General features: G+C 37.9%; 1 protein-coding gene across 1 annotated transcript; it reads right to left on the bottom strand.

Annotated features, from left to right (window-relative positions):
- Window positions 1–4,063: 4,063 nt before the first annotated feature.
- On the bottom strand, window positions 4,064–15,452 carry LOC140934300 (uncharacterized). The gene is made up of 6 exons (XM_073383953.1): window positions 15,375–15,452; window positions 13,377–13,794; window positions 11,635–11,724; window positions 8,176–8,265; window positions 7,229–7,318; window positions 4,064–5,627 (listed from the first exon to the last, which is right to left on the bottom strand). Exons 1-6 carry the CDS (start codon window positions 15,450–15,452, stop codon window positions 5,425–5,427), a joined length of 969 nt encoding a protein of 322 aa, XP_073240054.1. The 3' UTR covers window positions 4,064–5,424.
- Window positions 15,453–24,314: the final 8,862 nt, after the last annotated feature.

The following is a 24,314-nucleotide window of genomic DNA, read 5'->3' as shown; positions in this document are numbered from 1 at the left end:
ATGATTTGACCAAATCCTGGTGTTTACATTTATAGTTTTGCCAATTCAACAGCTTCGTCTAGGTCTTTTAGAGATCTGCGTTTCGGCATTTCCAAAGTCGTAGCTTGCTGCTTCCATCAAAATAGTGGATGTGAGGCTTGATGACATACTTGTCTTTAAACTGTCTGTCATACATTTAAGACGGCGCATCGATCACCTTTACCCATAATAACACAAGAAACTCGCGCACTCACGCACCCACTGTACCCTTCCGCCATCTTTGTTTTCATTTTGCCCCCTGGACGGCCCTTAATCCTTTGTGCTTCAAAATGGCTTCCTCATCGTCGAAAAAGTCCATTGGAGTATGTTGTCCAACGCATTCCGACAGCAATGGAGATGGATGACGATGACTATTAAAATACAATTGAACTTCCCATGAGCGAACACCGAAAATGCGAAGATTTAGTGGTCGCTTACGAGAATCGACAAAGAGGGAAGAAAAGGGGTCCAAACTACACTACTACTTTTTGGAGGATAACTCATTGCATGCAATTTCTAAGTTATGTATAAGTGTAGTTTCATGTTGTTCGTGAGCGTTGCAGTACATTCAGCGAAGAGAAACCATATCAATTCATACGTCAAGGGGTCGCTTACAAGAGGTTAAAAGTAACTGAAAATAAAAAAAAAACCGTCAGGCCAAAAATTGGTCGCGGTCGCTAACGAGGGGTGGCCGCATATGGAGGTTAAACAGTATCATGTTTGTGAATCCAGCTTTCTGTTTCGTGATTCATATCGATCCGTAATAACTGAGAATCGAAATTTTTCATCCCGAAAGCATCTGTGTTAATAAGGTTCGATATTTAAAATCGTCATTATGACTAAAAGGAGTGTACAATAAACGACGATTCAATTTACAGGAAAGGAAAAATTTTTTTACACAGGACCTTTCGCTTCCATCGATCGAACCGGCTTGTGTGTAAAAATTTGTTCCTACATCCTGTAAATTGAATCGTCGTTTATTATATCATTATGACAGGATTAATTAACTATTTTTTCCCCAAGTCTAAAAGGAGTGTAACGACGAACCATGCCTGCAGTAGCCCTTAGTTGCAGTGTTAACTGGAAAGTAATGATTTTACCTTCTCCGCTAAAGTTATAAAGGAAGAAGGAACGATTAGCTCTAAAGGTTTCGTCTTGTGTCTTATTAGGGACCGTACGAAACTACTGACGATAGCGACGACAACGGGAACGGGAACGTCTGAAATACAATAGGTTTTATGAGCAAAACATCATCTCCATCTCCGTCTCTCTGAACTTGGATTCGGTCCTCTCTCTTCAATTCCAGGTTTAGGTTTACTAAAAAGTAACAGTGGATGACTTGGTTTGAGTAAACGGCGAACTCAAAATCCTTCAAAATCGTTCAAAAAACCGCTTTTGAGGCAAAAGGACGATAATATACCACAGTTAAGGTAATTCAACGTCTATTTAACTTTGATTAATATACATACATAGCAATATATCGCTATAGATGAAGCAAACGGTACATCCAGTACATTGACTATAAAATCGGTTACAGATACAGATTGTGTGGGAGTTTACCTCCACCGAGAGTTGGTAAGTAGGCAAGTCGGATACGTGTATTTCATCACGTCTTGAACGAAAATAATTACTTTACCCTGCGTAAACAAATCGTGGAAATAAACACGTACAGACAGATCTCTGGGGGTCAATCTCACGAAGGAAATGACGTCTGACACTTAGACAAGTGTACGGAAAGAAGACGATAAGTGCTCCGCAAAAAAGCGACAAACCAATATATGTAGCCTGCGCAGGCGTTGTTGGGGGCGTTCAAGCGGGTTCTGCGGCGCGAGCGCGAAGCGCGAAACGTGCGAGAGGAAAGAAAGGAGTTATTTTTCTTTTTTTCCACCTCAGGCGTGTCTCGTGCTTCGCGCTCATGGTTCAAAACCCATTTAATTAACACACTTAAATACGGAAATTGTGCAAGGAGTAATATATATTTCTATAGTAAGTTGTCATTATCCGCAGACAGTACAGTTGATATTATATATAGTTTATCAGTAAAGTTGATATTGAAAGAATCGTTGTATCACAACCTCAGTCGTAGTTCTGTGGGGAAGGCCAAAATAGGGAGCTCCAGCAAGGAAGAAACCGCGCCGCTACTTTACGCGCTCACTAAACAAAACCACTAGGTAATCAGGCAGGGTATTGTATCAGAATACTTCTAAGTTACAAATTATCAAGTTGGGTATAAACAGTCTCAATTAGAAAGCGGACACTATACTTTTCTCTCCATATTTTCTGCCAAACAGTCCTGTTTATTTAGCGGTCTTCTTTATTAAGTAGACATTAACTACGATTCCGTGGGCGTCCGCAAGAGAATTTCAAGGTCATCTGCAAAGTTCAATCTATGAAATTAAGTCTGTATCGGCAAATTTGTTTTCTCAAGTGACGCAAACACTGACGCAAACTGAACGAAAAGATGACGCATGACGCACGTCAAACAACTTCAAATGGAACTCTAAGAAACTGATTTAATCGCATGCCAGCTCTATTGTGCCATCAGTTAAGCAAGCCCATTGGCCTCAGGATTGGTTGATTTCTGTGGACGATCGATCAAAGAAACATTTTTTCGTCTATTCATTATTAATAGCTTGTTATGTATAGTGTAATTAATGACTAGAATGTATTGTAATTCTGAACTATTTGGAAAACGTTGATGTACACATGCATGGTTCCAGCTGGTATACGACCCCGAATAAAAATATCGTCTTGTCTTGTCTTATATACCCACAAGGAACTTTTGGTATATCATGGTATAATTTGAATCATTTAAAAAAAAGTTGATGTACCCTGGTATAAGACTACAAATAAAAATATTATCTTGTCTTATATTGATACCCACAAAGAACATCATGCTTGGTTTGTCATGGTATATCCAGCTGGTATAAGACTCGTAATAAAAATATTGCATGTCTTGTCCTCTTCTCTTATCTTACTTTGATACCCACACGACCATCTTGGCATATCATGATACAGGTAGTAGAATTTTACCACACCGAGCAGTATTAACAAAGAATTGAAGACTGAACAAACCGCCGAAAGGCTTTTAATACATCCTCAATTGACACCGAAAGAGGTTTGAAAAATAAGGTAAGAAAATGATGTCATGTACCGTGTGTTACAAAATTTTTGCGGGCTCTAATTCTTGCGATTTTTCCAGCGATCCACAAAAAATATATATATCTAATTACCCCAAACCGATTTTTCCGCTAAAATTTACTCCAGGGTAAATATTCTCTAACTTAAATTAGCTACAAAAAACTACAATACTAAGAAATCCTGTTTGTTCAATTACAACTTGTATATGTATTTCCTTTACACGTTCTCGATAAAAAATAAATAGTATCAATGATTTTATCAATGATTTGTCCAGGACTTTCTGAAAATCGCAAAAATTAATTCCCAGCGAGAAAAACCAGTCTCCCTTAATCGCAAAAATTGGTTCCGGCAAAACTAAAAAAATCACCAATCCGCAAAGATAAACTCCCGCCAAAATTTCGTGCCACACGGGATATAATTTATTAACTTACTTTACTGACTCAGTTAATAAACTCGCGTTTTATACATTTGGTATATTTGCATCTAGAGTGAGAACCCAATATACGGACATGACATTGATTTATTTTCACCAGTTTTAGTAAATTTTAATTACATTCCAAAATTGATGGGATAAGACCCTGCTCTTAACGAGCTATTACGAAAGATTTCCAATCTCTCAGAAGTTCCTTTAGTTACATCACTGCTCAAATGGACGCGGAGTTCTGCGGGTAGCGAATACCACTTTTCTGGGGTTGCTGAGGTTCGAACGGTGCAATACTGTGTCAAAGCGGGGTAACTTAATATACGGGAATGTTTTTCAAAACGATATTGCTCATGATATTTTACCGGTTTCTTTGTCAATTAATGAGTAAACACCTACACTGTAACTACTTTTAATATATAGATTTAGCCAAGCCTAAAAGCGGAGCTGCCGATTTCATTACAATAATAATAACGATAATAATGATGATGATGAAGATCGTTTTATTCACACTGGTACACAATACGATATAACCTCGTTGCAAATACTGATACCCCCCAGTCGGTATCGGGATGTAGTCTAGCCTACGTGTAGCCGCAACCCACTCCCGACAAAGAAAGAAGAGGAGTCAAAGAAAACTACGAAAAAACTACAACGCAGTTAGATAAAAGAGCAGGAAAGAAAAAGGTCTTAAAAGTTGAAACTAAAACTAAAACTCTATAACTTAAAAACAGCATAAGAAAAGATTAACTTATCCAAGGTGAATTCACACAACAAAGTTATATATGGTATAATAAATACATTAATTTCATATACTGGAAATGCAGAATGAAGAAATAAATTCAGGGAAGATCACCACAGTTATCAATGCAACTTTGGCACTGTACCTAACGTACCTAACCATTCATATAGTCATTCTCCAATTTCCACAGCAGCTGGTCAATTAGCCTGGCAATTCCTCAGAGATTGTGGTGGGAAACAGTTAGATGTCATGTGACCTCGAAGTAACTAATGAGAATGGTGCTGGGAAATATTTAGATTCTTGGAAAACAAAATTAACTGTTTCCCATGGGCCAAGTCTTTAAGTGATTTGTGATGTTAATATTTTAAAAAATTTATAGCTGCATGGAAATTCATTAAACCTCCCTGGAATGTCAGTTGTTGGTCATTCACGGGTAATAGTGCACTGTTACCCCCTGATGTGAATGATTTTTGCGATGTTGCCTGCTTAGAGAATACTGGCACCAAAAAGTTTCATTGTTAGATGTCAAGTGACATTGAAATAACCAATGAGTGTGCACATGGTTGGAAAGAAATTTCCAGCTATAATAACAATGTTTCTTAATATATCATTGTTGTTGGAGGGAAAAAGGAATAGACTGGATTCAAGTAAATAAAATTTTGGCATTAGCTACAACGTAAAAACAACCTAAAAGCTTTTATTTTAGCTGATTCCCATATTCACTAATTTGGGAAAGTGCAGGTTCTTGCAGGTTTCTGTACTACAGTGGAACCCCGCCTTAAGACCACCTCGTTATTACGGCCATATTCTTTCAAACCAGACGTAAAAACCATTGAGTCATTTTATTATTTTGAAGACCCCGTTAATGCGACCACCTCGTTATTACGACCAGGATTTTATGGCCCAACGGTGGTCGCATTAACGGGGTTCCACTGTATTGTAGTTCATTTAGTTTAGTTGTTCTCAAATGTCCCCCTATCTTACTTACTATATTTATTTGTCTTGTCATCCTACTCTTAAATAAGACAAGTTGCTGGACAAAAAAGAGGGTTCCCGGTCCCCCGAGGCATTTTTGAAGATCTTTACAAGATCTCGCCCCGTATTAGCCGCTCAAAAGGGCGGGGGTATCATGTTTTGCAAACTCATAGTCCACACCAACTACCCTTGCTCTAGCAATTAGGTGGTCATCTTCTAAGTGGCTACTATTATTTACTTCTGGAAGAGGTTGCTGTGATTCCTGCACGTTGCTTGCTCCCTCAATTGGGCCATTTTCTACTGCAGGAGTGTGTCGTTCCAACTCTTCTCCTAGTAAATGAATTATTTGTATTAACCAACTACACAATTCATATAAGCTATGGGGCTAGTGGATTCTATTTTTTATCTTGCCTGAGGGATAATAGAGTTGTGATTCTTGGGCTAACAGATGCAAGCTACAGTCTTCCCGAAGGACAAGCACAAAACTGACCTCCTTTTCTTCGCACCCTAGTACTGCATGCTTGTATAACTGTACAAGAATTACTATTATAAAGCTGTATCTGTGGAAGCGTTCTCAAAACCTGATTTCAAATAGAAAATACACAATATTTCTACTTTTGAAACTTCAGATAATACAACAACCTTGACAATCATTTTCTAAGTGCTGATATTTCATAAATCAGTCATCAAATATAATGGGAGTGACCCAACCAATGAACTCACTATTATAATCCAAAAAATAATTATCTCTATGAGAATTCAATGTATTTTAACTTTGTTCTAGTCAAAGTAATACAACCCTAAGGTAAGTTTTCCCATAATAATAATGCACGATCAAATACAAACAGAACAAAAATCCTACAATCCAGTCATGGAGAATTAAGTACAGACATGATGACTTGTCATGTTTACCACAACAACAACACTTATATTACACGACAACAGGTCTAATCAATGAATTATACAGTGTTTTTGTTACAAATAAATATGATGAATTCTGGGACTCACCTTGTGAGAAATCATGAGTCCCAGTCCAGAACCAATGAGTCCCAGTTAAAAAAAATGAGTCCAAAATGGAAAATGTTTGGGCCTTTATGTACCAGCCGCAGACAGTTAATCTGAAGACACACTCCAAAACTCTGTATTATAGTATACTGAAATTAAAATATAGTTCTTCTATTTTAAAGCAGAAGTCAACAAAGGCTAAAACAAATATGCATCACTAAACAACAACCATAACTGCCACAGAAATTACACGTACGGGATATTTCTACAAATACACACGTTCAGATCGATATATCCATGAATTATTTTATGTCTTTGGCGATTTTTATGCATCAGGAACATAGATAGAATGCAGAGGTAACAAAATCACTGATTATATAGCTGCTCTTTTGAGTCCATGTAAAAAATATATATATGAAAGTTTTAACATTCTTATTTGTTACACACACACGCCCACCCACACCTTTATTTATTTCAAAATCTTGGTTACAAAAATGAAAACAAAACAACCCACAATGAATAAATAAATAAAAATAATCAGGTAAATTCATAAAATAAAATATTGAGAAAAAAAAGTGTTACAAGAAAAAGGAAAGATTACTTAGGTAAGACAACAGAGCATAATTAATTACACCAAAAAGGGGGAAGTTTTAAAAGTATACATGCTTCCCACCAGCAAATTGTGGCACTTAATTAGTTCTGATAAATTTCTATTGTTTATTAGCCCAATCACAGTTTTTCATTCTCTGATAAATTTGCATTATATTTCTTTCTTTTTGCATTATGTTTCCTTGTTTTTGCATTGTGTTTACTAAAAAGTACACTGCTCTAAGCCAATCAAATTCACAGAGAAATTTTTTCATGTATATTATTAACTTTCATAATAAAATACCATCTACCATAAACAACTACCGGTATATCAGTACCTGCTGAATGACTTTGCTCTTGTTCACCTGGCAGAGAGCTTTCCATGCTACATTCAAGTTGGAGGACTTCACTTTCATGTTCTTCTATGGCTAAGAAGATAAGATATAATCTTAATAAGTTGGGCAAGCAGATTGTGACACCTGAGGCTGATTGGTTCTTATATATTTCTATTGTTCAGTGTTATCCAGACGTTTTAGAGTAGCCAGCTCCCAAAGCAAAGAAACTGGTGCCTGACACCAAGCACTGATAAAGCGAGAGTACTGTATCTAAGGGAGGGGTTTGGGGGCATTAAGCCCAGAGATCTGAGAAGTTTTGCTCGTGATTTACAAGCTTTTCCAGAGTTCTCCCAAGAACCAAGTGAGTTATCATGCTGGTAAATCCATAGAAAATGTGGTCTTTTACTTTTATAAAATAACTTTAAAGCATGTTTCAGTTTACTATGAGATTACCAGCACAATAAACTATTGGTTTTTAACCAATCAGAATGCATGTACTATCTTAGTAATTTTATAATTAAAAATATTATCTGGCAATGTCTCATCAAAAATCATTCAGTAAATATATCGATAATACCATTAGCAAAAGGCAAATTGTCATACACCAAAGAGCTTTTTGTACGACAAGTTATTGTTTTTGTTTCTTTTAGGACCTTCTGAAAAATTCAAGATAAAAGGTACAGACAGTTTTTTTTTACTGTTTTGAGTCATAAGAGTAGCCAGCGAAACCACCAGTCGCCTGCGCTTCTGGAGAACACTGATTGTTCACAGGTTTTCATTCTCTGAGAAATTTGCACTTTATTTCCTTATTTTTGCATTATGTTTCCTTGTTTCTTTTACTGTGTTTACTAAAAACTGCACTGCTCTAAGCCAATCTCATTAAAGAAATTTTTCCATGTATATTATTAAGTTTTATAATAAATACCATCTACCATGAACTATATCAGTACCTGCTGATTGACTTTGCTCTTGTTCACCAAGCAGAGAGCATTCCATGCTACATTCAACCTGGAGGACCTGACTTTCATGTTCCTCCATGGCTAAGAAGATAAACAAGCAGATTGTGACACCTGAGGCTCATTGGTTCTTATATATTTCTATTGTTCAGTGTTCTCCAGAAGTTTTAGAGTAGCCAGCTCCCAATGAAAAGTAACTGGTGCCTGACACCAAGTGCTGGTAAAGCGAGAGTACCGTATCTAAGGGGGGGTTTGGGGGCATGAGGCCCAGAGATCTGAGTAGTTAAGCTGGTGGTTTACAAGCTTTTCCACTCTTCTCCCAACATCCCAAGTGGGTTATCACACCAGCAAACCTTTCGAAAATGTGGTCTTTTACTTTTATAAAATAACCTTAAAGCATGTTTCAGTTTTCTATGATTTTACCGGAACAATAAACTATTGGTTTTTAACCAATCAGACAGAATGCACGTACTATCTTAGTTATTTTATAATTAACAATTATTCCACGAGGGCACGTTGGATATGAGATGGTAAATAGCCAACGAGACGCATAACGCCGAGTTGGCAATAATCATCTCATCCAACAAGCGCAAGTGGAATAATTATTTTATTAAAAACGCCCACAAAATCCCTTTGAATCTTGTTAGAACAAACCAGAAAAGACAAGGGAGTTCCGCTATTCACATGTCACATGTCTATCAGAACTGTCAACGCGTGAACCGGCTCGCCTGGACTGGATGAATGAAAAATCAAAACATTGTAAAGATGAACACTTTTAAAAACTCATCGAGATTCTAGGATTTTACACAGCGGGACAGCTAAAAAAACCTGGCAGATAATGTGAAGAAAAATAATTCTTAACAGCCATCAAAATTACTGTGAATTTGGATTTTTGGAGCAGTTACAAAAGTAAGAACAACGGAGAAAAACTATTACCTTGGTCGCTTGTTGTGGCGTTGTTTGAAGCCACAAGCTGGTTTTGCTGAACAAGAAAAGAAGCTTTACTGACACCTCGATTGCTGTAGTGAATGGCTGCATAGCCTGTATTCTGGTTGCTTGTGATTTATATTCTTCATGTCGGATAAACAAGCCACAGTTATCTATCGGCAAGTGCCTCAGCGAGTGGCTTCGCAACCATGAATAAACAACACCTGTCTTCTTTTGTAGCTGTTCAAGGCACTTTAGTTCCATGTATTTTCATGTGTTTTTCGATAAACTTTCAAACAAGCTCTTGTGGCTTTTTTGTTTGTTTGTTATTTTCCCGATGAAATTGCATGTTCTAGTATTCTAACAAATGAATTAACACGATTTGCTTCGGGTGCTGTTTTATCCTTCGCGGAAAAAAATGGAACTTACGAAAAATTCAAGATAAAAGTTACAGACAGTTTTTTTTTATGTTTTGACTCATAAGAGTAGCTGGCACTTTGGAAAAGAGTTCCCAGTGATACTGCCAGTTGCCCGCGCTTCTGGAGAACACTGATTGTTTATTAGCCAATCACAGGTTTTCATTCTCTGAGAAATTTGCACTTTATTTCCTTATTTTTGCATTATGTTTCCTTGTTTTTGTACTGTGTTTACTAAAGACTGCACTGCTCTAAGCCAATCTGATTCAAGAAATTTTTTTCCTTGTATATTATTAAGTTTTATTGGAAAATTCATTACCTGACGAGGGAATTCCACGTTAAATTGCACACGAAAACCGATATCGGTTTTCAAGTGCAATTTAACGTGGAATTCATGAGTCAGGTAATGGATTTTCCTTGAATTGCATAATCAAATAAAAATCAGAAAAAAAAAGAAAACACCAATAATATTGTTTGTTTTTATCCTGGGCGCGCGCCCCAGAAAGCTATTTCAAAGTCAAATGTCAAACCTGTCATTGTGTTAGCGAATAGGAAGCAAGGTCAGTCATACACGTTTGAACCTTTGACAACTTTTTTTGTACCTTGTGCTTGTTTTTACATTTGTTTTCAAACTTTTTTACACATGAACAAGCTTCACACTACTTGTAAGGATAAATAGAGGTATTTCACTGAATTTACAAGCCGGTTATCTATAACATCCTTTTTCAAATTGGTCATTTGCTCGCGAAGGAAAATAATTTACACCTTTTACCTCTTCGGTAGCAAAACTGAAAGAAATGAAGTGTCCAAGGCAAAGCACTGAAAGTTTAACGTTGCGATTGATATAAGGTAAGTACCTTGAAATGTTTTTAAAATGCTGTTCAAGTTCAGCTCTGTTTTGTACTTTTCTAAGTACCACGATTCAGGATGAATGCAAGTGGCGCACTCTTTTTCATGTTTTCAGGGACAATGTGATCTTTGAAGGTATTCATTTCTTCTTCTGTATATGTGACAATTGACCCTGGCACTTCCTCCATTGTCGCTTCTCGGTTTTGTTTGTTTGAATTTGGCTTGCCATTTTCTGGGCTGTGTTCACAGGATTTTCTTGTTTTCTCATTGTCACTAGCGAAAGGGGTTTTTTATACCTCTCCAAGAATTTGTAGTTTAGTTCAAAACAAGGAAGAACCTCCGGATCACTTTAAAAAATGCTTTTGTTTGTTTTTAACTATTTATTTATTTAGTCACTCACAAAACCTTATACAACATAAACAAAGGGGGGTAATTAAATTATAAAATTAATGTGACAAGGAAGTCTAACGAAGCTTGAAGCTTATATTAATAGGCTTCCTTCAACTACCTAGAGAACTAAATTCATGGCTGAGTACAGAGTGAGCAAGATCAGAAAATTAAGCGACAGATCGGCTATCAGTGAGATAACTCTTTAAATTTTTTTAACAACAAATGTAGAAGGAGAGCTAATTAGTGAAACAGGCAACGAATTCCAGATTTTAGGTCCTCAGTAAAGGATGCTGAATTGCTTTATATTTGATCTACAAAAATGAGGTCTATACTGAGAGGCCAGTTGAATTTTGGTATTGATGGACTTGATTACTACTTAAGAACAAGTCACGAAAGCTACTAGGCAAAAGATTATGGTGATAAGAATACATAAAAGTAGTGACAGAAAATGAATTAATACTAAATATGTCAAGGACTTTAAGCTGGCTAAACAAAGGGGTGGTATTTGCTAGATAGTGAGCTTTTGTTATGAGCCGCGCTAGACGCTTTTGCAAAAGGTAAATACAGTTTAGGTTGGAACAGTAGGTGGAGGACCAGGCAACATTACAGTATGTTAAGAAAGGATATACAAAAGGTGACAATGATTTTGAAAACATTTTAAAATGACATTGTAGAAAACCTTTTTTGCAGTTGTTGTGTTACAATATTTGACGATAGTTGTTACGTAGATGCCAAAAAACATCCCTTAGCCTCATTTTCAACTCGCAATTCCACACTGAATACCTCTCTTCGTTAACCAATCAGAATGCGTGATTTTACTCAATTATGCAATTCTATAATAAATACCATCTACCATGAACTATATCAGTACCTGCTGAGTGACTTTGCTCTTGTTCACCAAGCAGAGAGCATTCCATGCTACATTCAACCTGGAGGACCTGACTTTCATGTTCTTCCATGGCTAAGAAGATAAGATAAAATCTTTAGTTGGGCAAGAATTTTCCCTCACCCCTTCATACACCTATTGTTCAAAGAAAACATGTCAGAACAATACTGAGCCAAAAGTTGTGATTTCTGGTTTAACTCTTATGGGGAATTGTTTTTAAGAATAAACGAGCTGAGCTTGACAATATTCCTGGAAATATTGTTTACTACACTGTACCCTCCAATGAATGAACAACTTGATAACCACACTCAAAACTGGTTTATAATATTTCCCCATCTCTCAACACAAGGAGTTTTTGAGCATTTATGATCACATAATTTTTGTCTTAATTTGGCTATTACTGCAAAGTACAATGTCTTCAATACAGTAAAAACCTAGCTGTGACTAAGAACCTGGTTTTTAGGAACCTGTTAGGCTAAACTTGCCAGTTATAATTAGGCCCCCTCTATACAAGAACCTGTTTAGCCCAATATTTGACACACATCTTTATTTTCTCAGATCTATAAAAAAAATTCTATACACCTGGAAAATATTCAGGTGAACCTCTTTGGGAGACATAAGCCACAATGTTTTTTTCCTTCAGAAAATAAGAACCTTTTCATTTTAGAAAAATAGACAAATTTTTTGCCAATAACTATTTTTGTAAGAACGTACCTGTTAATGCAATGGGAAAATCCAGGTTCTTACCCACGAGTTTTTACTGTCTTTTGACCGGTCCGAGCTAAAATTTGTTTGGCAGGTAATAATTTATTTTGACCGGTTAGTAACTAGACATGACCGAGCTAAAATTTGTTTGGCAGGTAATAATTTATTTTGACCGGTTAGTAACTAGACATGACCGAGCTTAAATTTGTTTGGCCTGTCAACATTCAAAAATAATTTCTAACCCTGGCTGCCCTCCTTATTTACATAGATCTCCATATATATTCTTAAACACTCGAAGATAGGTATCTACAAAATGGAAAAGCCTAGATTTATAGTAAAATAATAAAAGTTATTTCAGTTACAAGAGGGAGAATAGATCCTTCAAATTCTGTTTACCCTGAATAAAACAAATAGAGGTAAGCTCGAACAATCTGCACCAAAACGCTCTTTCAACAGACATTGAAAATCTTCAAATTCAAGGTGCTCTCTGCTCTCTTTTGAGAAAACATAACAACGCTTTCACAGACCGTATAATTTACAATCCTCTAACACTGAATCATTTTAACTTGTCACAGAGGCCAGAGTCGCCTAAAATTTACATAAGGAGTTATCATTTATTCAGCGATGCATCGGACACATGGCAATGGTTATAATTTTCGATAAAATTTCATTAATACAAGTTAAGATTACCTTATTTTCCGCGCCAGAAACAACGAAAATACACCGAGGAGCACGAATTATAAGGTTACTCTATAATTTTATCTTGGACGCGACTGTCTGTGAAATTTCAATCATATCGTTTCTCTTCAACGAACTTGGAGGACACAGGTCAACTTCAATGGATGATAAAAGGTATCAACTCTAGACTGCGTGACAACAAATGACGTGTGGTGATTGGTCCAAAAAAACTGATGCAATTACAAAGAGGTTATTGATTAACAAACAAAACAAAAGCTACCTCTGTTTTCGTAAAATCCCCGATTCATATAACAGAAAGCTAACCTCGGCAAAAATTCGCTCACCTTCTCCTCCTTCTCGTTCGTTTTCGTTTAGACGACGCCTGTTTTCCCTTGCTGTCTCTCGCTCCCTTCGTCGCCGCTCGTCGCTTATTAGGCGTCTATTTTCTCTTGCTCTCTCTCGTTCATTCTCCAGTTGTTCGTCAGTAAAATTTTGCCTCCTTTCTCTGTTTCTCTCTTGCTCTCTCTCGCGTTGCTCCTCAGTAAAATGTTTCCTCCTTTCTCTGTCCCTTTCCTGTTCTCTCTCCCGTTGCTCATCAGTAAAATTGCGCCTCCTTTCTCTATCCCTTTCTTGTTCTCTCTCCCGTTGCTCATCAGTAAAATTGCGCCTCCTTTCTCTATCCCTTTCTTGTTCTCTCTCCCGTTGCTCATCAGTAAAATTGCGCCTCCTTTCTCTGTCCCCTTCCTGCTCTTTCTCCCGTTGCTTGTCAGTAAAATTGCGCCTCCTTTCTCTGTTTCTTTCTTGCTCCCTCTCCCGTTGCTCGTCAGACCAGTTTCGCCTCCTTTCTCCACAGTTAGCGTTTCTCTAGCTCTCTGTCGCTCTCTCTCTCGTTGAGCTTGGCTTGGTTGCCGCCTACTTTCTCGTTTTCTCTGCCTCTCTTTATCTCTATACTCCAAACTAGAGGGCATAATAAATAGATAATGTAGAAAATACGGATGTATAAAAAATGTCAACCGACACGAAAAATTTCTTTTTGTTCTGAGATGACTTTCCTGAACTTCTAAGTTGTTTATGCTTCACAAAACGCGGGTTGCCATTCGTTTTCGCGCCAAAAAACCCTCACCACAGACTACCCGAAATTTTGCGTTGGTATGCCTGTGGTGCGGACGGACGGTCGGGCGGGCGGGCGGTCGGTGTACGGTCACGTGATTACCAAATTTTCTCGGATGGGTAGTTTACCACATTTTGTTACCCATGGTGCTCCGCTGCGCGCTTCGCGCGCGAGAGCTCCGCTAAAATTTACAGCCCCGTCCAATATGAGGAAAAGAGCCATAACAATAAACACACCAAAAATTGCAATGATACCTTAAACTAGGATATAAAATAATAATAATAAAGAATAATAATTATAAGTTATAATAATAAGTAGTGGGAAACAGATTTCATTTACAACAACAGCGGTAATGGGACTCTTGGTACAGTTAATGCTTAGCCAGAATATGCAGCCGATATTGCGTGAAACGTGCTATAAATCAGTCACAAACGATTTAAATCTTCACAAATTCACCTTTAATGATTTGTACGCGAAATAGAAATTCGTGTTAATGGTTGGTTCTAAAGCGTCACAAAACGTTCTATAAAGCTATCCGTCTCTATAAATTGAGGTGAGACACTCAGGGAGGCGGGGGGGGGGGGGGGGGGCGATGGGTACTCCCTAAGCTATGTGCCGCCCTATCGGGTAGCGTGCTCTGGTTTGCTCTGAAAACCGGTATAGATTTGCCTATTTTGGTCTGGAATCGGGTATGGTTTTCGAGGTACCTACGGGCGTGTATGAACGTTCGTTTCAATTCCAAACAAATTAATTTGAAGAATTTTTTTTGTTTGCGCTCTGATGTAAGTAATGATGACATAATTTCTGCCTAAAAGACACGTCTGGAAACGGGTATGGAAAATTACATTTTTTGGTCTGAAATAGGGTCAGGATTTGGAGAACCGGGTGGCACACCCCCACCCCCACCAAGAATTCACAGGATTAACCCCCCCTCCTTCCGAAGCTTGGTTATACCTTCAGGCTGTTAGAGTGAAATAACTGTTGTGGGAGATATTTAGCGAAATAAGTAAAAAAAGGAAAGAGTTTCAGATGAAAATGACTGTTGGGAAACATATTAACCACGGTTGACTAAGAAGTCCGAAAAGCGTTTGTGCCAGAGCCAAACGGACCATAGCCTCCCATGCAGACGCTCTTCGGCTACTTTGGACACTGTGCACATATCAAGAAACTTGTATATTATATTTATTTTTCATTATTTGTTAACCTACTGATTCTGTAAGCCATCTTATACTTCAACTTGAATAGTGCGAAATACTGACTTGAACCTTGAACCTTTTGGCTCGTCACGAACCTCTAACAACATCCACATGGGGCAAGGCTAAACGGACCAACCCTCTGAAGTCCGAATCACCAACACGTCAGTGTAGCTGGATAAAGTCACAGTTTCGACATGCAGTGGAAAAAGACCGACTTGGTGGCTCACTTAGTGAGGGGTCTCGGGGAGGTAGGGTGGGGGAGGGTGGGGGGTGTTTTGGTTAACTTAGTAAGGGCAAACCGAAGTCTTTAGGGCCGAGAAAGATTTTTTTCTGCCCCCTCTTTATTGTACTGTCTGGCGGGATGAGTGAGCTACCCGGCACTAGCTTGAAGATCATAATCCGCTACTGCTACGGTTTGCAAAAAAAAAAACCAAAGAAACAAACAACAACATAAAGCGTGGACAAAAGACCACAACGGAGGGAAAAGACTTGCTTCACAAACCTTGAGCATCAAGGTTAGGAAGTGGTTACATAATTTTTCCGATAGGCTGTTTCAGTGGAGTATCGGGCAATTGGCTTAGTATAAATAGATAGACCTTAAAGTTAACATCTTTTTGTGACCACTTTACCAAAATGGCACAATTCTGCAATGTCATTGTTTTGGTCGATAATTCTTGAAAGCGATTGCTTTTGTATCTTTAAAATGCCTCTTGACCCTGTATTATTACTCCGGCGATTGAGGACAGATCCTGAGTGGAACGAGCTAGTGATGGAATCAATGCACTTTTAAGGCTAATCAGTTTGTTAGCCGAAATATTGGCCTATAATAAATCAGCCGTTTGCCGTAATGCCAGCATTCAGTTTTGTTTTGCTTTTCACCATCACAAGTCTAAATAAAACTATGTAAAGCTTTGAGGGAAGTTCGATTGCGTGCATTTATCTAAACTAGAACAGTCATTTCCCTTAATTTTCTCCGTCCTGGCTATAAAACGGCACTCACTTCTAGTTTCCGGCTTCAAAAATTTTAAACACAGGTAGCCCAAGCTCGAAATACATAAGCATCGGCGAGCATCGGCCTTGTTGCGTAACATTTCAATTCGAAATATAAGGATTTGTATGGGAAAAAAAACCTATCGTTTCTATTACCTACGAAAGGATTTCAATAAAAAAACAGCTTACCTTATATAAAATGTGTGTTACATCTCTCCTGTGTGGTCCATGGCCCGATTTATGGCCATTTCATCGGTTGTACTGTAAACGGTCAGGGGCACCTAACGACCGAATGTTTCCAAATCGCCAGAAGTGTCTCAGATGGCTTTCTCTGTGCTTTAGAATCTTTTGGTTAATTTGGAGTTGCCCTAAAAACTATTTATATGTTCGTATGTCTTAGGGGGAACTTTGTTTGTCACGAAAGTTTTAGCTGGCTTTTTCGTCTCATCCGAAAGTGTTAGCTACCCTTGAGGACATCAAGTAGCCTTGCTTTCACAGAAAATTATACGGGACATTTTGTCTTTATACCGAAAGTTTTAGGAGACCTTTTTTTCAACAATAATTGCAATATCTTGATATTAATTTAAAGTGAAAACACAACCCTCGAAAATCGTATTTAATCTGTTAGAAAAAGTCCGAATATTTTGGACGAATGGAAAGGTTATCCAGAAATTTTTAGCTTTTCTCAAGCGTTAGAAATTTCTAGGCAATATTTGCTCCTTCAAACAGTTATGTTTCAGAATATAGTCGCTGGGTGCCCCTGAACGGTTTTTCCGGCTCTGTATAAGGTTAGAGACGGAAAACCGTTTACCTAGTACAACCGATAAAACGGCCATACATCGGCCCATGGACCACACAGGAGAGGTGTAACACACATTTTATGCAAGGTAAGCTGTTTTTTTTTATTGAAATCCTTTCATTTTCGTAGGTTACAGAAATGATAGTTTTTTTCCCATACAAATCCTTGTATTTCAAATGTTACGCAACTATGCCGATGCTCAGGTATTTCGAGCTTGGCCTACCTGTGTTTTAACCGGATACAATTAATTCATGGGACTTTTTGCTTTACGTCAAGAGCGGTTACATTTGTATTCATTCATTGAAAAATCAATAGAAACAAATACGTAAATCCGGACCAAAGTAATCTTTAACTCCCAGCAAAAAAATGATCAGAGAAACCCCGGCATTAAGGCAAATCAAATCTGGAACGTGCCATTGCGTTAGTGGTTTCATTCTTAGCCCTATGATAATATATTCAATAGACATAGTTAATTTATATGTGATGTTGGATGTAGTTAGAAATGGACCGAATTGCGCCTTTCTTTTGTTCAACCATAAGCCACAGTTTTTTCGCTGTGGCTATATAATCGGTCAAGGTTTTCAAAACACTAAATGACCGGCAGTCCTATATTCTCAGTAAATTTCACAATATCGAAAAATCCCAGCTAATCTAAATTATCACATGTCGATTAAGAAAAGTCAAGCGATCCTGAAATACTTTATAGATCTGAAGTACAGCGATTGGTTTACGCTGGGCTCAGAAGACGAAACCAGTCTAGTTTTGTGACACTTAGAACTTTTTTCAGCTCGACTGCCGGTTAAGGTTTTCAAAACACTAAATGACCCTCAGTCCTATATTCTCTGTAAATTTCACAAATCGAAATAATCCAGCTAAACCAAACTATCATATGTCTATTAAGAAAAGTCAAGCAAAATGTACTGAGAATATAGGACTGCCGGTCATTTAGTGTTTTAAAAACTTTGACCGGCAGTCTAGCTGAAAAAAGTTCTAAGTGTGAAAAAACATGGTTTCGTTTTCTGAGCCCAGCGTAATCCCGCTTGACTGACTTTTCTTAATCGACATATGATAATTTAGATTAGCTGGGATTTTTCGATTTTGTAAAAATTTACTGAGAATATAGGACTGCCGGTCATTTAGTGTTTTGAAAACCGTGACTGACAGTCGAGCTGAAAAAAGTTCTAAGTGTCACAAAACACGGTTTCGTCTTCTGAGCCCAGCGTAAACCAAACACTAGACTTGAGATCTATAAAGCATTTCAGGATCGCTTGACTTGTCTTAATCGACATATGATAGTTTAGATTAGCTAAAATCTTTCCATTTTGTGAAATTTACTGAGAATATAAGACTGCTGGCCATTTAGTGTTTTGAAATCCTTGACCGGTTACGGTCATATAGCCACAGCGCAGTTTTTTTTCATTAATACACCCGTCCAGCGCATATTTTGGAATTCTCATCGAATAAACCACACCTTGCAGAAAGAAGCAAAAGGCAAACCATCAATGGTCTTTTATTTATCAAACCGGAAAAATTTCTGGCGAAATAACACACAAAACAATTTTAAGAAGAGCATAACTAGGTCAGCGCTTGTAAAAGCCTTGATGTTACCGAAGCATTACAAGCCAAAGCGCTAAGCGGTCAAGATCTCACTGAGTGATGTAATGGTTAGTGACTCAGAAATTTCTACAGGAAAACAGCTTGGACAGCCTGGCCGAAGGATGATGGTGGCGAGACTATTTATGATAACATAGTTTGGAAATATCCTGATTATTGAAACCATTTGTTTCGTTATTTATATTATCAAATCGTAATAATTGAGAAATGTTGCCGCTTTAAAGCCAATACACATCTGGGCCCGGTTCCTAGAAAGACGGTTAAGTTTAACCCAGGGTTAAGCGAAATTTCAAGCTTACAGAATACAGTTGAGCATTTACTTTGAGATACAGTAATGATTTACTCAAAATGATTCTCTAAGCAATGTATTAGAAGGTAAATACAAACAGTGGAAAAAAACTTAATCAAAGCTCATTAGTATTAGTAACTGAAGCCTAATGACTGATGAGGTCATTGATTACTCCACATAGCAATGGTTTGTCTGATCGTGAAGAGAGTGTACGCGTGAAAGAAAATACGTTTATCAATACTCCGCGTAAACTGTAAATATACAGTCGACTCCCGATAACTCGAACCCTCGCTACAGTAACTCGAACCTCGCGCTAACTCGAACCAAAATCGATTTCCCCTGGTTTTCCCTCATACATTTACTGTAATCTCGAACCTTTCGATAACTCGAACCTCTAGTTTACTCGAAGTAATTTTTGTTTCCCCTCAATTTCTATATAAATGTACCCTCGATAACTCGAACCATGTTTTGAGCGCTTATTAAGTAGGGAAAAGAACCGTGTCGCTGACGTCAGAAACATTGAATTTTGAATTTTCCATTGACGTGTTGTAGGCATACAGCTTTCTAGTGGAGGCTAATGTTGTTTGTCACAAATCAAACGTGCTTTGCTTCGCAAAACAGTTAAACGCATACCCTATCATAGGCTATGTTTTGTTAGGTTGAGTTCTGATCTCGGCTATTCTGGAAGCATCGTTCCATTTTAAGTTGACATTTAAACATTAAATGTGATTAAAATGTTTACTTCCGGCTATTTGCTTTGAGCTCCCGATCTCTGACTGGAACTCTGGATAACTCGAACTTTTCAGTTTGATTTCCCTTGAAGGTTCGAGCTATCGGGAGTCGACTGTAAAAGTAAATAAATACCAGCAGACATATCTTGGGCGGCCAGTCTCAGAAGAAAATGACGTCTGTCACTCAGGATATGTTCATACCATACGTACCGGATAGCTTTTCGAGCAGACACGATATGCTTTCCGGTAAGGGTATGAACACCTATTCGATATGTGACGCTCCACTTTAGAGATCGGTGCGGCGCGGCACAGCTTCGCTCCGTTACAGAAATCGCCCCGAAATCACCATTATTATGAGTGAACACAAGCCCCATATGGTATGGTTTTCGTGCCGGCGCAAAGCTATCCAATATAGCTTGAACATAGCCTTGGGCATTTTACAGTGCGAAGAAGAACAAAGCAACAAAACAATATATTATGTAGCCTGCAAAACAGGCGTTATTTGGGGCGCTTTGGTGGGTTTCGCGGTAAGGCACGCGAGCCGAAATAAACAGTTCTTTTTCTCTTTCTTCTCTTTTCACATGTCTCGTGCTTTGCGCTTGCGCCCTCAGATCTCTGAGCAAACTACAATAAGTGTTTCTATCGTCAGTTGTTTTTTAAAAAGGTACTTATCAAACACACCTTCGATATTGAGCAACGTGTATACTTAAAGTACTTTTGATTTACAAGTAATTTAGTTGGGTAGCGCAAATATTAAAAAAGAACTCAAACCCTGAATACATCCTGTATTTGTCCGGCGTTGAAAGGTATTATTATCTGCACCTTGAAATGTCAATTAAGCGAACCCTGCGATATAAAGCTGACACGCTTTACTATTATAAGGAATTAAAGGAACAGTCGAACAGCACTCCTGCTTGTCTAATCCGACCTGAACGGTTGAAATACATGTGTCAGTTTTAAAGTAAAGAATAATCGGGACACTGTCCCTTTAATGTAAAAGGTCTTGTGAAGGAAAAGTGCACTTATTCTACGTAGTCATCACTTCCTTGCAACCCTGAGACACGATACGCTTATTTTAACCCCCCATCCCTCTCATGGCTTTCCTGCCTCAGTGCTCCATTTTACGGTTATTTTGAGCTCCTTAAAGCTACACGGAAAGGAAAGAAGTCGATAAAGTACTTAAGGTAACACCTTAGAATCGAACTCGGGACCTCACGCAAAGGAAGCCCCGGATTAACCAACTGCGCCAATCGTTGCTCCCAAAATCAATAAAATCAAGGACCTTTAATTTTGTACTGGCGAAACTGTTTACGTTTTCTACAGTGACTTAAACACCGACGCAAAGTGGCTAAAATTTAACCAAAGGATGACGCATGAGGCACGTCAAACAACTTAAAATAGAAACGTTTCTAGGAAACTGATATAAGTAAGACTATTACTTCAAGATTGGTTGAGTTTTATGGACGATAAAACAAACAACTCTTATATTGATAACCCACGAACATGCTCGTATCGCGGTTACTGACTTTACCACATAGAGCACTGGGGGGTGAGAGCGGTATCAATTCAAAATTGAAGACTTAAAAAACCGCGGAAATGCTTTTTTATCAGTTTAAGTCCAGCGAGTTTTGAATATAAAAGCAAGAAAAGAGATGTCATGCATAATTAAAAAGTATTACTATCTTCACTTTGAGTTTGGAAGAAGAATATAAACAAGCCAACTCCATCCTCCAATGATCAATGATAACGCCCCCAGACATACGTTAAGGACAGTTAATAACTGCATGAAAAAAGAGCAAAAGAAAAATATCTGTAGGGAGCTTAAGCAACGACCACGGCGAAGGCGACGGCGACGGCAACGAGAACGGCAGAAAAGCATTTTTAATTGGTTTAGACTGACAAAACAACAACTTTGCACGTGCATCACGCTTTTTTGTACATTTCTTTGCCGTCACTGCACGACTACAACGTGAAACTTCATATTTTCTCGTTTTGTGGAGGACGTGAACACAGGACAAAAATTTTCATTTTCTTTTCCTGAACTTTGATACAGTCCTTTAGACCCAGAAAAATACGCCATTATTTGCCGAATTAAACGAGATGAAATAAACGCGATAAAGTTTGAAGCAGCGTAAATATACTTTTCGAATGACGGTTTTGTAGCCGTCGCCGTCGTTGTTGCTTAAGGTTCCTTAAATGCGGGGCCGCACACTGGCAACCGGACCAATGTTATTCGACGGTCCTGATACCATTAAAGATCATGATACTTAAAGGGGATATGTCAGGCTATCTGGTATATTATAAAAAGCTAAAACTTGAATTTATATCAATTGAATTCCAAAGACATGATAATGGTCGAGTTTTGTTGTTTAAGACTGTCTATATTTAGGTATTGAAAGTGTTTCCTGTGGCCCTTCTGTTGCAAGTTTTAATGCAATGCCTGCAAAAATCAACAATAAAAGCTATCATAGATAGTACTCCATGATGAAATTTGTGATCATCTTCATATCTCTAATGGAGCAATTTGTGTATGGGCAAAGACAAAAGTAATGAGTTCAGCATAGAATTGACCTAGCGAACAGCTTTATCATTAGCCATTAAAAATTCATTTTGTCAGAATATACAGTTTGATCGGTCGAGAAAAATATTATAAACTTACACTTTGTTCTTAGGAATAACAAAAAAGGTTAACTACTCTAGTTTCAAGAGCATCAATAAGATGTGTCTCTAGACTGTTCTGTTGATGAGTTTTGAATACCGGCTAATTGTCGTTTGCTGAACAAATCAAGTGATGCATGGACTGGGATGAACAGCCTTTCCATATGTTCTCAAAATAAGGTTTCTGATCTTTAGACTGCATTATTTTGACAACAGACTGAACCGTTCATTTATTCTAGCAGTCTAGATATTGCCTCTTCCTAGCTTGCTGTTTATGGCGGAAATATGGATGTGCGGGGAATTTACTATTTGATCAAAATTACTCTTCCGCAAGTAATAAACAGCATGATTCTGCAAAATTGATCATGTTCCAGGAAAACACGGAAAGTGGCGATAGAGTCACCGCAGGTATTTCCGTTGGGACATGTACAGCTCTGCAAGCCCAATTACATGCTTTGCAAAAACAAAGCTTCCGCTCGGCGATTTTTAAAAAATTCTTTGCACGTATCACAAAGCTGACATCAACAGACCACTAGAAAAATGTGCAAGCTCAAATTGACGCACCGGGCTTAACTCAAATTTCGGTCTCCTGTCTTACTCCTGAAAGTACGTCAAAGCTAATGATGTTACTTTCAGTGTTGGAAGTTTTAAAATACATATTACAAATGCCCCGTTACTTTGCTCAACTTCTTCAAGTTCTTATAATTGAGTCTGAAAACTGGGACTGATAAGATCGACTTTATCTGTCAGTAACATAACCTTACTAGGGCGCGATGATGCGTTTTCAACAAAAGGAAGCTGGTTATTTTGAAAATAAAGCAAAAAATATGATAACTTAACTCATATTTTTTATACGTCATTTCTTTTGATTACAATCAATGGTTAATGAGATCCAAATGAATTGATAAGACAAGAAACCCGTTCACCTTTAAGCCTCCCGGGACAAAGCAGAAAGTAGAGATCTTTCGAGGTTTGGTCATTTTACTGCAAACGACAAACTGCGGTTTGCGATCACGGTTTCACCCGTCTGCCCATATTTGAGACTTCAGATTCGCGGCTGCCATGTTTGTTTTCATTCATCCACTTACTTCTAGTTTAGCTTAGAAATTGTCTTCAAAATTACGTTATTTGAAATGAATTCGATCATCAATGAAAAAGAGTTCTAAACAGTCGTTTTTCTTCTCAAACGTGGGATGGTCTAGCCGTACAAACGTGAACCTCAAACGGCAAACCTGACGGCAAGGCCCTGGTCACGTGACTTCTTGACGCTCGCGGTTTGCGGGAAATGCCGAAAAACCTCAATCTTAAGGTCTCTAGAGAGGTAAGGATGCTTGTGCTAGAGCCCCTAAGTCTAGTGAATAAAATATGATCCTTTACGCCAAATCATGAAACAAATGAGAATAAGCACCGTATCTAAATGCTAGTTTATTTCGCGTTAGCACTGTCCTTTGTTTCGAAATGTGCAGAGTAGGCAAATTATCGAGAAGCTGATGCATATTGACCGGACAGTTCGGCTTGAGAAGCAAATATTGCCTAGAATTTTCTATAATTACTTGGTGACGGCTAAAAACTTCCAGATGACTTTTCCGTTCATGTACAATTTTCGAAGTTTATCTAATGATTCTCTGCGATTTTCTGAAGTTTAATTTTTCATATTTTACTCCCCAGGTTAGGCTATTTTAGTCAAGTAGTAAAAAGGAAACCTAAAATTTTTGTATTCAAAAATGCGATAAATGCGATAAATCAATTCAAAAGCGAACTAAAGAGGAAACTCTTTGAAATACTCGAAAAAGAGGACGACTATATTAGAGTTTCTGATATTACAGGGCAATTCTCAAAATCGTAACATGGTGTACTTCCGTATGAAGTACAGTCTGCCTTCCTGTCTCAATCT

This window comes from Porites lutea, chromosome 4 (assembly GCF_958299795.1).
Source record: "Porites lutea chromosome 4, jaPorLute2.1, whole genome shotgun sequence".
Classification (NCBI taxonomy): Eukaryota; Metazoa; Cnidaria; class Anthozoa; order Scleractinia; family Poritidae; genus Porites; species Porites lutea.
Note: the sequence above shows the minus strand (reverse complement) of the source record. Positions and strands in the feature narration are given on the sequence as shown.

What these genes read in the sequence shown, in the direction of transcription:
- LOC140934300 (XM_073383953.1), bottom strand. Translation starts at nt 15,452, where the DNA reads ATGTGGATGTTGTTAGAGGTTCGTGACGAGCCAAAAGGTTCAAGGTTC. An exon ending in TTCGCACTATTCAAGTTGAA is followed by an intron (nt 13,795 to 15,374) that starts GTATAAGATGGC and finishes TTTACTGACAAG; the next exon opens with CAACGGGAGAAAGAGCAGGA. An exon ending in AGAGCAAAGTCATTCAGCAG is followed by an intron (nt 5,628 to 7,228) that starts GTACTGATATAC and finishes TTCATTTACTAG; the next exon opens with GAGAAGAGTTGGAACGACAC.